Below are 13,766 nucleotides of genomic sequence, written 5' to 3'. Positions count from 1 at the left end.
CCCCTCACCCTCCCTTCGCCCGGAGCCCTACTCGCGGGAGCCGCCCCCTCCCGGTCGCCCACTTGGTTCCTCCCAGCTGCCGTGTGAATGGGCCGCCCTCCGGATTCCGCGGAGGGGGAGGCGGGAAGAAGCCGTGCCCGGCCCGGCGGCCGCCCGCCGCCCCCGCCCCGTGGCGGCCCACGCCGGCATCTGCGTCACTCGGCCGCGCGTGGGTGGGAGCCGAAGCGGCGAATGTAGCAAGAGCGGAATCTCCCCATGTGACAGCGCGCGGGGGGTGGAGGCGGCGGAGGCGGGCGGGGGAGGGGGCGGTGCGGCGCGCCGGGGGAGGGGAGGAGAGGGAGTACGCGGCGGGGGAGCCACCGCCGCCTCCGCCCTCTTGCCCGAGAACCGAGGAGCTGCAGCCACCGCTACCGCGACCGAGCGAGCGCCGTCGGGGCTGGCGGGCGGGAAGAAGCGGCGGGTCGAAACTAGGGGGAAGCAGGAGAGCGTGCCCATCACCTTCCCTTCCCCCCTCGATGGGCGCGGGGGCGTCCCGGCCGCCGCTGCAGTCTGTGGAGGGAGAGCCGGGGGCCGTCACTTCGGAGTTGAGGTTGAGCAGCCTTCGGGGGAGAGCGCGCCAAGACCGCTGGCCAAGTACGTACCAACTCACTGTCTGCCTGGTGCAGGACGCGTTTGTGCTCGTGCAGCCGCGGGCGAACTTGGGGCGGTGGAGGTGCGGCGCGGGCACTGGTGGGGGGCGGTGGGGCGTCCAGGGAAGTGGGCCCAGCGCGGCCGCTGCCTGAAGGAGAGGGTGTTAATCGGGCTCGTGTGGGCGATTCCCGGACAAATTCGATGCGCGGGGGCAGCGAGAAGAGGACGAGCGAGGCAGCGGGCCTGACTTGTGAGGTCCCTCTGCAAGAAAGCCGGGGGTGCCCAGTCCTTTCTCACCCGGCTGGGGTCGTCGTGTGGAGCAATGGTGGGGTTGCGTGGTAGGTGCGCGCGTCTACCTTGCCATGGGGCAGAATCTTTTTGTTGGTTTGTTTACTTTGTAAAAGTGTTATACTTGCAGTCTTAATTTTCGTCTCGGGTAGCCTCTCTCTCTCCGAATGGAATGTACAGTAGTTTTTAAAAGCGGAAGGAGAGTTTTGCTTGGAAGTGGCTTGCAGAAACTTGGCATCGAGGTGCAGGGAAGCGAGACACTCATTGTGCTCTCTGAGGCAGAGTGTGGAATTTGCAAGCACACGTGGGACATACAAGCCTTGGATGCAGAGATGTGTGACCTTATTCGTGGAGAAACATTGCAAATGCTCTACAGTATTTATGGCTTGCAACCCCAGGGTTCACAAAGCTTAAGATGTGAAATGATACTTGCAGTAAGCCTAAATAAGGTCTTAGGGAAAAGGATACTTGAGTAGGAATATGCATTTATAGGTTCCGCAGACCAATTTTTGCAGCTGGAGATCTAGAGGAATCCCTGACTTGCGTATATTTGTCTCTCGCTCCATGAGATCTTGGAAGAATACAAAATTTGGGGGTAGCTGTCATTTTAAAATTTCATTCAAAAGAGTTAACCTGTCACTGCCAGTTGGTTTGCTAGTGATGTGTCTGCAAACTTGCAAACTTAAGGAGTGCAAAGATCAGACGCTGAAAGGGAAATTCTCAGATCTTGTTTTAAAATATTTTGGCAGTTTTAATAGGTAATATTAGATTGCATAGGAACAGAAGAACGGAATTTAAAATAGATTAGTCACGTAGGAAATGCTAAGCTGTTTTGTTGGAAAAGTGTGCATGCAGCGAATTTTCTTCTTAAGATTTTCACTTTTTGAAAATTTCTCCCTGTAAAACATAGCAAATTATGACATGTGTGGGTTTTAAGGAGAAATACTGGAAGAGAAGATGCTTGGGATTTACTTGTTGGAGGCTGATAGCTTCTTGAAGACTTAAAAGCTCCTTCTAATCTTACCTAGTCTAAGTGCCAATAAAGTGGCTCTTAGGTTCAAGGGTATTCTTTTCCCTCCATTTTCGGTATTATTTGATATTTAATATGTCCTTTCATTAAGTTTTAAAAATTACGTTGTCCTTACAGTTGTTGACATGCATATAAGGATTTTCTTGAGAATTTATAGATGTTTGACAACGTGGAGAGCATTTCTTTATTCCTGTTTGGGTGTTAGATTCTGGAAAATAAGGTCTTGAAAGAAAATTTCAAGGAACCATTGGAATGTTTCCTGTTTAAATTTTAATGTTTTCGGTATCTTGCCCCAAAGTTAGTATGCCATCTTGGTAGTACAAAAATTTCATTTTCTTTAGCTCTGGTGATTTCCTTTTACATGTGGATATTAATAATAAGAAGAATAGAAATAATAAACACATTGAGGCATTGTAGCTTTTTATTTTATTTCATTCTGCCTTCTGATGAAAATGACAGAATTCTTAGGAAAATTTTAACTGATATAAGTAAATGTAGTGAGTGCATATGTCTAATAAATAATTTGCTTTATTTAATAAATACATTCTTGTAATGCAGAATTATTAATAAAATTGAATAATTTCAGCTAAATTAATTACAAAATTTCTTTTTTTGTGGCTAGTAAATTGCTCTATAGGGAAGTTAATAGGTTTTCATTCTTGTTTAGAGAATCATTTAAAGTGTTAGATATTTTCTTATAATCTTACTTTAAAATCATATTGGTTTGTGATTAAGGATTTTGGGGTTTGCACTGTGGATTCTTTGAAAGAAGAAATTACATATATTACAAAGTGATGGAGACCTTTGAAGAATTTATTGCGTAAACTTTAAATATTTAAAGCAGAGATGGTTCGATGAAAATAGAAGTATGTCAGGGTTTTGTGTCTGTTGACCTAGACTCTGTCCTAAGACTTAGGCCTCATCTGTTCCATTGTAATAAGTCTAATTGTTTTTCTTGGTGCTATTTGTATGCATTATTGGAAATGAAATTTCTGTAAATAAAACCTTTAATTGTGAGGCTCTATTCTGGATACCACAGAATCATATATTTTGTTGTTTTCACGGAAATGACCATTATATATGTTTTACACAGTTCAAGATTTTGCTAATGTATAAGAAACTTGTGTACATACATTTCATTATAGAGTTTATTAAACATATTAAGGAATAAGTCATACTCATGTGTAATATAAGTTTGCTAGCCCCTTTGTTTGGATTTTATCTTATCTGTGTCTTTCATTCATTTTTAATACAATGAAGAACTATACAGTTACTATGTTAAATGCAAAATTCTTTTCTGATCTGATGTGTTCAATAACTGGTACAATTGAATATTCTCTGTTAAGCTTAATGGTGGAAAAACTGGGAAATCAGAGAAGTTGATGTTGGGGAAAAAATAGTAATCCTCATATTGTCAGAATTCTCACAGCTAAAAAATAACCATTAAATTTTCAACTAGTTTGTCATTTCTCAACACATTATATTTAGGGGACTGCACATTCATTTACACAGTATGTTAATTTTATAATTTTTAAGAGAAATTTCCGAAAACACTAAAATTTATATATACTGCATGCTTACTACATGATCAGAGAGCACTTAATGTTCACTGAATGACTTGACTGTTGGTTGATTGAAGAATTTCCAGCCATATTAAATGATGCTGGTTTTTACCTAGTGGTATTATAGTTAAGTTAGTGTATAATTATTGTTTAATTATAGAATAAATCTGATTTACTGTTTTCTAATTTTGATAAATTTAAACTTACACTTTCATTAAGAAGTCATAAGAATTTTTTTCTAGTGTCATTCATAATTCAGAAAAGGGTCATCAGTAGAGGAAATCATTTTGAGTTTCCCAAATTACCATTAATTCATTAGAAGCTAATGTTTAATTCATAGCTATGACAGTAATAAGATCCAAAAATATTTTTTTAAGATTTTATTTATTTATCTTTAGAGAGGAAGAGAAGGAGAGAAATATCAATGTATGGTTGCCTCTCGTGAGTCCCCTGCTGGGAACTGGCCTGCAACCCAGGCATGTGCCCTGACTGGGAATTGAACTGCGATTGTGTGGTTCACAGGCCCGCGCTCAATCCACTGAGCTACACCAGCCAGGGCAAGATCCAAAAATATTTTTTAAAGATTTTTATTTATTGATTTTAGAGAGAAAGGAAAGAAGAAAAAGAGAGAGAGTCACTGATTTGTTATTCCATTTATTTACACATTTACTGGTAGATTGTTGCATGTGTTCTGACTGAATTGAACCTGCAACCTTGGCCTGTCAAGACAATACTCTAACTAACTGAGCTACCCAGCCAGGGCTAATAAGGTCCAAAAATATCTGGACTTAGGATATATCACTGAATTCTTACTAATATAAATGCCCCTGGGTTACTTGTTTGGTACTTGAAATGAAACACAAACACTGGAGTTTGATACCTAGGCCAACCCTGCAATCTTAAGTAACCAATGATGTAACTGAACTACGTTTAATTATTTTAGCTTGAGTTTTAGGACTAGGACAGAAGTGAGAAGAATTCATTTCCTAGGCTTAAGGCTCATCCCTCCCTATGCCAGATTCTCTTTATAAACCTTTTCAATTTCAACTTTCAAGTGTAGGTTGAACAACCATTACACCCTTCTCCCAAGGCCTTTAAGCTACCCTCTTCCAAACCTGGTGGTAAATGAGAGGCTTAAATATAGTCAGTGCCCTCAGATTTCCTATTTCCTTCCTTGCTATTTTCCATCTGTCTTTTCATTCCATTAGTGTGCACCGGATCTCGTCTAGATGTGAAGAAGAAAACAGTCTGGTGGAACTAATTCACCTTAATATGTAAATGACTCATAAGCTAACTCTTCCCAAGTTTTTTGTCATTTTTAATAAGTCTGTAAGTTGCTGTTAACTAGATAATTTTAAAGTAAAAATTTAGCCTGTGTTGGTCGGAAAGAATTTATATTTTTCTGTGTAAGCCAGATCTTACCAGAATTTTTGCCCCCCGTTTCTCCCTAGTCCTGGAAGAGTGTCTCTTTGGAATGCCATTGATTGCCTAAGTGTGTATACATATGTTATGTATGTATGTATGTGAGTGTGTGAATAGATAAATGAAATACCTATATTTATATTTCCTACGACATGGGCAGGAGGATTTAAGAGTAGTGGTTATGAGTCCCCTTGACTATAATGATCATTTATAATATATTTTTTATTTGAGGATAGCTTATGCTGCATTTTAACTTCTAAAAATACTGGTTGGGGTTGGACTAACACATGATGTGTAATACTCTCATGTGTAGTTCTTGCATTTGGGAGAGCACCCTTTGATCTATTGGAAAAATGTCTATGTTACGGGAACTCACCATGTAGCCTTGCAAGAAAGACAAAGCAAGTGAGGATGAGAGAATGAAGAAGATTGTAGGTCAAATAGCAGGATGTGCTGTTTTTAAGTTGGTAATGCACTGGAACACCAACAGAAGGCACCCCTTTTGGAATATGAAAGGAGGCTGTGGATCAGATTCTGACTCAAATGTTGAGTTTCACATGAGAACAACCTTTACAGAAATGTCATTGAACACTATGCTAGGAATAGAGGGGGATAAAAGATGACTGAGACCTAATCCCTACCCTCAGGGAGTTTATAACCTAACAATAACTCCTGCTTAGACCTTGAACCACAGGGAAGCACTTAATATGGCTATGGGAAACAAAACTTCCCTGACATTGCCCATTCTGAGGACAGAGGCCCTCAGTGGTCTCTAGGGCAAGGAACTGTTCCTTCAATCCTGCCTCAGTCTGTTCCAAGCTTCAGCCTGCAGTGTGGCCCCACAACTCTCAAAACTCTTGAATAACTACTGACTTATCACCGGCCGCCTCTTTAATCTCTCTGCAGCTTCACATCCTTGGAATGCTTTTCACCTATCTACCCTTTGCAAGTTTTTGCAAAACTTTAATTTCAAAATTTTAAATTAGATCTCTTTTCTACTGTCTTTCTGTATACTCCCTCGATGATAGCATGCACTCCCAAGCTTCAACTCTCACTCCTATCAGTCTTAACTTCCAAACTGCTAAATGTAGGTGGGGTCAGTAGTTCATGGGTCAGGGGCCATGAGTTACTCAAAGTGGTCTGAAATTCAGAAGCACACCAAGCACTGGCTATGAAGTAAGATGCCTCTCAACATGTCCATTTAGCAAATGAAAAGTAAATACATACTTTATGACAATGAAATATAAACTCACTTTAAAGTGTAACCAGATTCATAGTACTAGTTGTCATATGTATTCTCAATCAACAAATAGTAAAAGTGAAACTATCAATGAAATATTTGCAATTTTTAAAGTAATCTTCATACATGGAAAGTTTGAGAACTGTTAGCCCAAGTCATTTTTATGATAATTTAGCATGTTGTGCCACTGGGGGATTATCAAAATCTCAAAATTGATAAGTCCAATTAAGTCCAAAAGCAACTTGTTTATTTAATTTTCTTCCCTTCTTCCAGATTCCCAAATTTATTCTTCTCAACTTTCTTATTTCTTTTAGTTTAACCATTGCTCTTCCAGTTTCTTGAATTAATAAAAGTAGGATTCCGTCTTTGTGTTTTGCTCGTCCTTCCTCAAATCTACATGTTCTTAAGTCACATTACAATCCTTTTTCTTTCTCTGCCTCCAAAGCACCTAATTCTAGTTTTCACTGCTTCTTATCCCAATTTTGAAAACAACTTCCTGATACACAATGCACCCCTTTCTGCAGAGCCAGCTTTAATTTCCTTAAGTACAGATGTGGCTCTTTAATCACCTGTGCAAATTCCTCCAGTGCATAGGTAGGCATCCCACACCTACCTTTCCGCCTTTCTCTCTAGTTCCTGTCATGCCCCTAGGCTCCTATAAAACAGATACACTGGTGTTCCTCAAAAATGCCTGCTGCATCCCTGACCCCATCTCAGACATCCTTCTACCCTCATAATCTGCATGGCTTTTTCCAAAAAAGCCTATCCCATGCTCCTGGCCATAGGTATACTCAGCCTTCTCTGGACCCGACAATATGTTCTCTCTCTCGCTCTCATTTTATTTTTCACTTACTCAAATATGCCAGTTACTGAGCCAGTACTGGAATACAGAGGAAAGATGGTCCTTCATGGAAAATCTCTTAAGAGGGAGGAGACACAAGGAAGCAGCCCCTTAAAACACTGGTAAAGACTTTGCTAAGTATTACACACGAGGAGTCATGGAATAGCCAAGTAGATTTACTGTACTACTGTTACAGCTACATGTGTATAATGTGCTAGGATTCTTTTATATTTACTCCAGATGGAGAGGGGCAGCTAAAGTGAAAGCTCGCTCTTGATTTGACCTTCATGTTGAAGCATGATTAGAGTTTGTAAAAACAAAAACTCATCTTATAAAATATTTTCTTTTAAATCCAGTTAATATATGAAGTGGTGGGTGTTTAAATGATCACAACATGCTTTTGTAGGAAACAAACAGAGTGGGCCTTTAGAAAGTCTCCTGGGACTCTAAATAGCTCACGTACTTATATATACCTGTACTTATATATACCTGGAAATGTACACTTGGTTCTATCAGTCCTTACAGAGGTACTATAATCACAACTACTTCTTTCTCACCAGCACATGAGCGCTTACTAGGGGGGTTTCCTTTATGGGTAGAGATGAGAAAGGATAAACAGTTGAAAATGAATATCTTTAAAAATCATTGCCTTATCTCAGAAGAATAAAAGCAAAGTTTGGATCTTTAGTTCTCCTTTTAAGTTTTTAAAAAAATTTGTCTAATACGTATTTTTTTCTTATTGCTTATAAAAAGATTAAAAAATTCTATCCATCTAGATTTTTTCATGTAGTCTGTCCTCTTTCATAATTTGGGGGAGTACATATGATGAAAGAATTGATGATAGCATGAACCTTGCATAGTTACAGTCCTTCAATAAAGAAAGATTTTGTGTGTGTGTGCGTGTATATAGGTGTGTATATGTTATTTATTTATGTGCTCTTGAGTTTGTACCCTGTGGAGCTATCGCATTAGATGTGTGATGGGAAAGTAAGTTTCTTAACTTTAGACACTTTCTAGAAGCCTTTCTCTTTGCTGTAATGAAGAAAAACAGAATTTAACTTGTGTCTGTAACTCTTGAGAGCTGTGTTTTTGTGGGTGATTTCCAGCTGGATGATACAGTGTCTTGCTGGAGTCTCCTGTGGGCAGTTTAGAAGATGCAGGAGTGTTTTTGTCTAGAGGACTGAGGTGATAATGAACGTGAAGGTGGACTTAACCTAGGTGATCACAGGACATATAGGGGTCTGCGGTGCTAAATAGGAATCTTCTAGTGCGATTTGCCAAATTTGCTAAATCATGGGAGCCTTGTGAGATGCAGGTCAGAAACCTGGAAAGTATTCTTTCAAAAGCACCCCAGGTGATTTCCTGGGTGTTTGTAGAATCTACTGGGTCCCAGTTCAATTTATTTTATGTTTCTTGGAAAGGCATCAATTCACCTGGCAATATAGACTTTTTAAAATAAAATGTCTGAAGATTTGAGGGGGTCACTAGTTGATCAAAGCAGATTGTAGTTAACACACAGGTTCCAGGAGATGCAACCCCCCCCCCCCCCCCCCGCCCGATTCCTGGGGCTTCCCAGGAATTACTCCTTAGAGTAGTAAAGGGATGCATTCTCCTTGGATAGGATGACTCAGACTAGAATTTTGTGTAGCATTGCTGGCCTTCAGGGATGTTCCTGATATTCCCTTGCTTGCCTTATCTTCCAGTTAATGATTGCTCCATACTATTTTGAATTGAGAGTGGAGCTTTCGTTTTCCTCTGATGTATGTATTTTTTTGGCCTTCTGTAATTTTCTCCATAGAGGACTACAGGGTCCTTTTAATCCTAAGAGGGTGCGTTATTACACATTTGTTTCTCTTAAATGGAAGTACTTGGCCAACTCCTTGTATGTGGGAGGTCTCCAGGCAACTGAATAAGTTTTAAAGGCTACTATGAGGTCAAGACATACTTTGCTAGGTCTTGTTCTTTCTCCTTGAAGGCAGGCTTCTCTGTCTTTCTTGGGCTCTAAAATGTTTCTTCGTGGCTCTATCTTAGGCTCTCTGTTGCTTCTTTGGAGGGTTTACTCACCCTCCCTCATTTCATCCTATATCTTTAACCCTTGCACACACTCGGACTCCAGTCCTGTGCCATAAAGTGCAATGTGTTTGAAAGGGAATCCATCCTGATTTTTCTATATCCCCAATGCCTGCCACAGTTGTAGACTCTCACATGTGTATTCCAATCCTCATGCTACTCTTTTGTTCCTTGTACTGTAGGAAGTGTAACCATTTACTCTTCTTCATCACTTATACCTAAATGATCACCAAGTCTTGTCATTTATTTGTTTGAATTTTTCCTGCCTCTTTTTCTCTTGTTTCCTAATACACTACCTTCTACCTTCTCACCTCCAATTCATACTGAAAACTGTCTTTCTCTGCCTGTCAGACTTAATGTTGCTATTTTTTCTTTATAAAAAGCAAAAAGCTATATCTATCTTACAAGGCTGTGATGAGGATTAGACATAATGTAATATAGTTTATCATATTATCTGGCACAAAGTAAGTATTCAAGGAATGGTGTAATAATATCCTTCTTACCTCCTTCTGAATTTGATTATCCCTTATTTCACCTCTGTCCACACCGTAGAAGCAGCAAAGAGAATATAGTAAAAAATAGGGGATATAAAGCCCTGTGACCCTTGGTTTGAGTCCCTAGACTTCTGCTTAACTAGTTGTGAGATCTCAGGCAAATTACTTCTTATCTTGGAGCCTTTATATGTTTGTCTTTAAAATGGAAACAATTATACTGACCATTGGGATTGTTAGGAGAGAAAAATGAGATACTTGTGTTCAGAGAGCTTGCTTCCTTCACAGTCAGTTGCCATGCAAATGCTTCTTGTTTCTGTCCTTCCCATACTTCAGCCTTTTTTAAAAAGATTTTATTTATTATTTTTAGAGAGGGGGGAAGGGAGGAAGAAAGGGAGAGAAACATCAATGTGAGAGAGAAACATCTATTGGTTGCCTCTTGCACACGTGCCCACTGAGGACCAAACCATAACCCAGGCATGTTCCCTGACTGGGAATCAACCAGCAACCCCTCGCTTGGCAGGACACTCAACCAACTAAGCCATACCCATCAGGGCCCATCTGTGTTCTTAAATTCTGTAGTGTCTAACAAATACTGGGTTTAAGAAATTTGGAGCAAGTGTGATGAGTATTTCCTCTCTTCTTTTTGCAGGTTAAACACACCCACAGTGATGGCTGCGGCCTTACCCAGGACCCTGGGGGAGTTGCAGCTGTATAGAATATTACAAAAAGCCAATCTGCTCTCTTATTTTGATGCCTTTATCCAACAAGGTGGTGATGATGTCCAGCAACTCTGTGAAGCTGGAGAAGAGGAATTCTTGGAAATCATGGCCCTTGTGGGCATGGCTAGCAAGCCCCTTCATGTTAGAAGGCTACAGAAGGCGTTGAGAGACTGGGTTACAAACCCTGGCCTTTTCAATCAGCCGCTGACCTCCCTGCCTGTTAGTAGCATACCCATCTATAAGTTACCAGAGGGATCACCAACGTGGCTGGGAATATCCTGTAACAGTTATGAAAGGAATAGCAATGCCCGGGAACCTCATGTGAAAGTCCCCAAGTGTGCTGCTATCACCTGTGTGCAGAGCTTGGGACAGGGGAAATCTGATATGGGGAGCTTAGCGCTGCAAAGTGTTGGTGAGTCCAGACTCTGGCAAGGCCACCATGCCACTGAGAGCGAGCACAGCCTCTCCCCAGCAGATCTCGGCTCCCCTGCTTCCCCAAAAGAAACCAGTGAGGCACTGGATGCCGCAGCCGCGCTCTCGGTATCCGAGTGTGTGGAGCGAATGGCCTCTACACTGCCAAAAAGTGACTTGAATGAAGTGAAGGAGCTGCTAAAAACCAACAAGAAGTTGGCCAAAATGATTGGTCACATCTTTGAGATGAGTGATGATGATCCACACAAAGAGGAGGAAATTCGAAAATATAGTGCAATATATGGCAGGTTTGACTCGAAGAGAAAGGATGGGAAGCATCTCACACTTCACGAGGTAAAAAGACCATATTTTCCTCTGTATGTGGCATGTTGTGTTCCTAGGAGAAAAGTGTGGTTAGCATTTGCAGCGGAGGAGATATACTCCCTGAAAGCAGTATTAAAAACACGTCTTCGCAGAATATAAGTCCTTTATGAAAATAGACCAAATTTATTGTGTTAGGGTATATTTATGTTGAACTTTGGAACTACAGTGCAGGATGGCTTAAAAAAATTTAAACAGTGGAGACATAAAGTCTTTGTCTTTACAAGACAGTTCGTTTTTTAATTAAGACATCAAAAGGGATTTTAAGTGTTTTATCATTTAAAAAACATTTTTGTGGAAATTTTTTAGAAAAAAAATTTGTAGGAATTAACAGGAACTTAAAGTCATTTTCAGCTAGCATAGAATACAAGATTATATTAGGTGAATATTGGAAGAATTAATTATAACTTTGTTTTCATGTATATGGATGGATTTATATTGTTTTGGTTTGAAATTTGGCATTTAAATATCTTACTGTTTTATCTTCAATGCTCTACCCAGAAATATTTTCCTTAAGTGTAAGAATGCATATATACATAGCATTTCATTTACTCCCTTTCTGCTGTCCATTTGGCCAACACAACATTTTTAAGATTTAACTCAAGCATAAGCTTAACTTTCTTCTGATATGTTTTCTCTCAATTAGAATGACCTTTTCATTTTTATCTCTACATATAGTACATTGCAGTAGCTTTAATTTCAGCACTTTATTGTACTTATTTGTGTGCTAGTCTGTCTCAGAATATTTGGGTCTCTTCAATGCAGAGATGAGATCTCATTCGTTTTTATATCCTCAGAGCCTAACACACCCAACAAATGCTTGAAAAATAAGTGCATTTTCAAAACTTAAAGGATATTTCATAGCTCAATTTTTAATAGCCATTTCTTTTTTAGAAGAAAGAAATAAGCCCTGTTTGAAAAAAAAGTATAGTTGGACGCAGAATTTCACGTTAGAAACATGAGGTCTTTCCCCCAGATTTATACTTTTTAACACCAAAAAAGAATATGTACTTACTGTAAAATATTTATTTTTTGTGTTACACTTATTTGTATTATATTCATTTATTGTAAAATAACTGTTCAGTTATTGCAAAAGGATGTAAAATGATTGAATCTGTAAACTTTTAGGTGCTTTTCTTTACATATACAAATATGGGATCATATTTGCATACTGTTCTCCAAATTCCTTTTTAAAAATTAACAGTAATGCATAGTATGGTATACTATTAGATATGGTTTTAAAGTATATTTTATTGATTATGCTATTACAGTTGTCTCATATTTTTCTCCCCGTTATTCCTCTCCTCCCTGTAACCCCCTCCTTCCAGCATTGGAAGTTCACATCCATGGGTTGTACATAGAAGTCCTTTGGCTTCTCCATTTCCTATATTATTCTTAACCTCCCCCTGTCTATCTTGTACCCACCAATTATGCTTCTTATTCCCTGTACCTTTTCCCCCATTCTCCCCTAGCTTCTTCTCCACTGATAACCCTCCATGTGGTCTCCATTTGTGTGACTCTGTTCCTGTTCTAGTTTTTGCTTAGTTCGTTTTTGTTTTTTACTAGGTTCAGTTGTCGATCATTGTAAGTTTATTGTCATTTTACTGTTCATAGTTTTGATCTTCTTCTTTTTCTTAGATAAATCTCTTTAACATTTCACATAGTAAGGGCTTGGTGATGATGAACTCCTTTAACTTGACCTTATCTAGGAAGCACTTTATCTGCCCTTTCATTCTATATGATAGCTTTGCTGGATAGAGCAATCTTGGCTGTAGATCTTTGCCATTCATGACTTTGAATACTTCTTTCCAGCCCCTTCTTGCCTATAAGGTTTCTTTTGAGAACTCAGCTGAGAGTCTTATGGGAACTCCTTGTAACTAACTGTCTCCTTTTCTCTTCCTGCTTTTAAGATTCTATCCTTGTCTTTAATCTTGGGTAATTTAATTATGATGTGTCTTGGCATGTTCCCATTTGGGCCCAACTTCTTTGGCACTCTCCGAGCTCCCTGGAATTATATGTCTCGTTTCTTCACCAGATTGGGGAAGTTTTCCCTCATTATTTGTTCAAGTAAGTTTCCAGTTTCTTGCTGTTCCTCTTTTGGCACTCCTATGATTCAGAAGGTGGCCCAGAGTTTCCTAAGTCTCTCTTCATTTTTTTCAATTCTTGTTTCTTCATTCTATTCTGGTTGGATGTTTATTTCTTCCTTTTATTCCAAATCATTGATTTGAGTCCAAGTTTCCTTCCCTTCATTGTTGGTTCCCTGTGTTTTTTTCTTTATTTCACTTTGTATAGCTTTCACTTCTTCCTTTATTTTGAGACCAAGCTCAACCATTTCTGTGAGCATCCTGAATACCAGTTTTTTTATTCTGCATCTGATAGGTTGGCTATCTCATCACTTAGTTCTTTTTCTGGAGTTTTGATCTGTTCTTTCACTTGGGCCATATTTCTTTGTCTCAGGACACAGTTTATGTTGTAAGAGGCAGAGCCTTAGGTATTCACCAGGGTGGGGCAACCCACTTGGCTGTGTTATGGCACTATCTGTGGGGGAGGGGTCCAAGATGGAACAGTACCACTTGTTCAGCTCTTGCCTGCTTTCAATTACTTCCCTCACTTCCCACAAGTATATTGTGCCCTTTCAGATTTCCAGGTGGGTGGGCTTGTGTATGGTCTAGGATCCT

At 39.8% G+C, this 13,766-nt stretch overlaps 1 protein-coding gene across 2 annotated transcripts in view; it reads left to right on the top strand.

Moving 5' to 3' along the window:
- Positions 1–337: 337 nt before the first annotated feature.
- Positions 338–13,766, top strand: part of NAB1 (NGFI-A binding protein 1) — a 47,276-nt gene continuing 33,847 nt past the window's right edge. Inside the window, exons 1-2 of one of the 2 annotated variants that reach the window (XM_037043749.1) lie at positions 338–633; positions 10,227–11,061. In XM_037043749.1, coding sequence (XP_036899644.1) covers positions 10,246–11,061 — 816 coding nt within the window. In that variant the 5' untranslated portion in view covers positions 338–633; positions 10,227–10,245. The remainder of the gene's footprint in view (positions 634–10,226; positions 11,062–13,766) is intronic. The other variant, XM_037043748.1, reaches the window with a different exon arrangement.

The sequence above is a fragment of the Sturnira hondurensis genome, unplaced genomic scaffold (assembly GCF_014824575.4).
Source record: "Sturnira hondurensis isolate 20B ecotype Veracruz unplaced genomic scaffold, ASM1482457v3 Scaffold0004136, whole genome shotgun sequence".
Lineage (NCBI taxonomy): Eukaryota > Metazoa > Chordata > Mammalia > Chiroptera > Phyllostomidae > Sturnira > Sturnira hondurensis.
The sequence above is the reverse complement of the archived record's forward strand: the minus strand, read 5'-3'. Positions and strand labels throughout refer to the sequence as shown.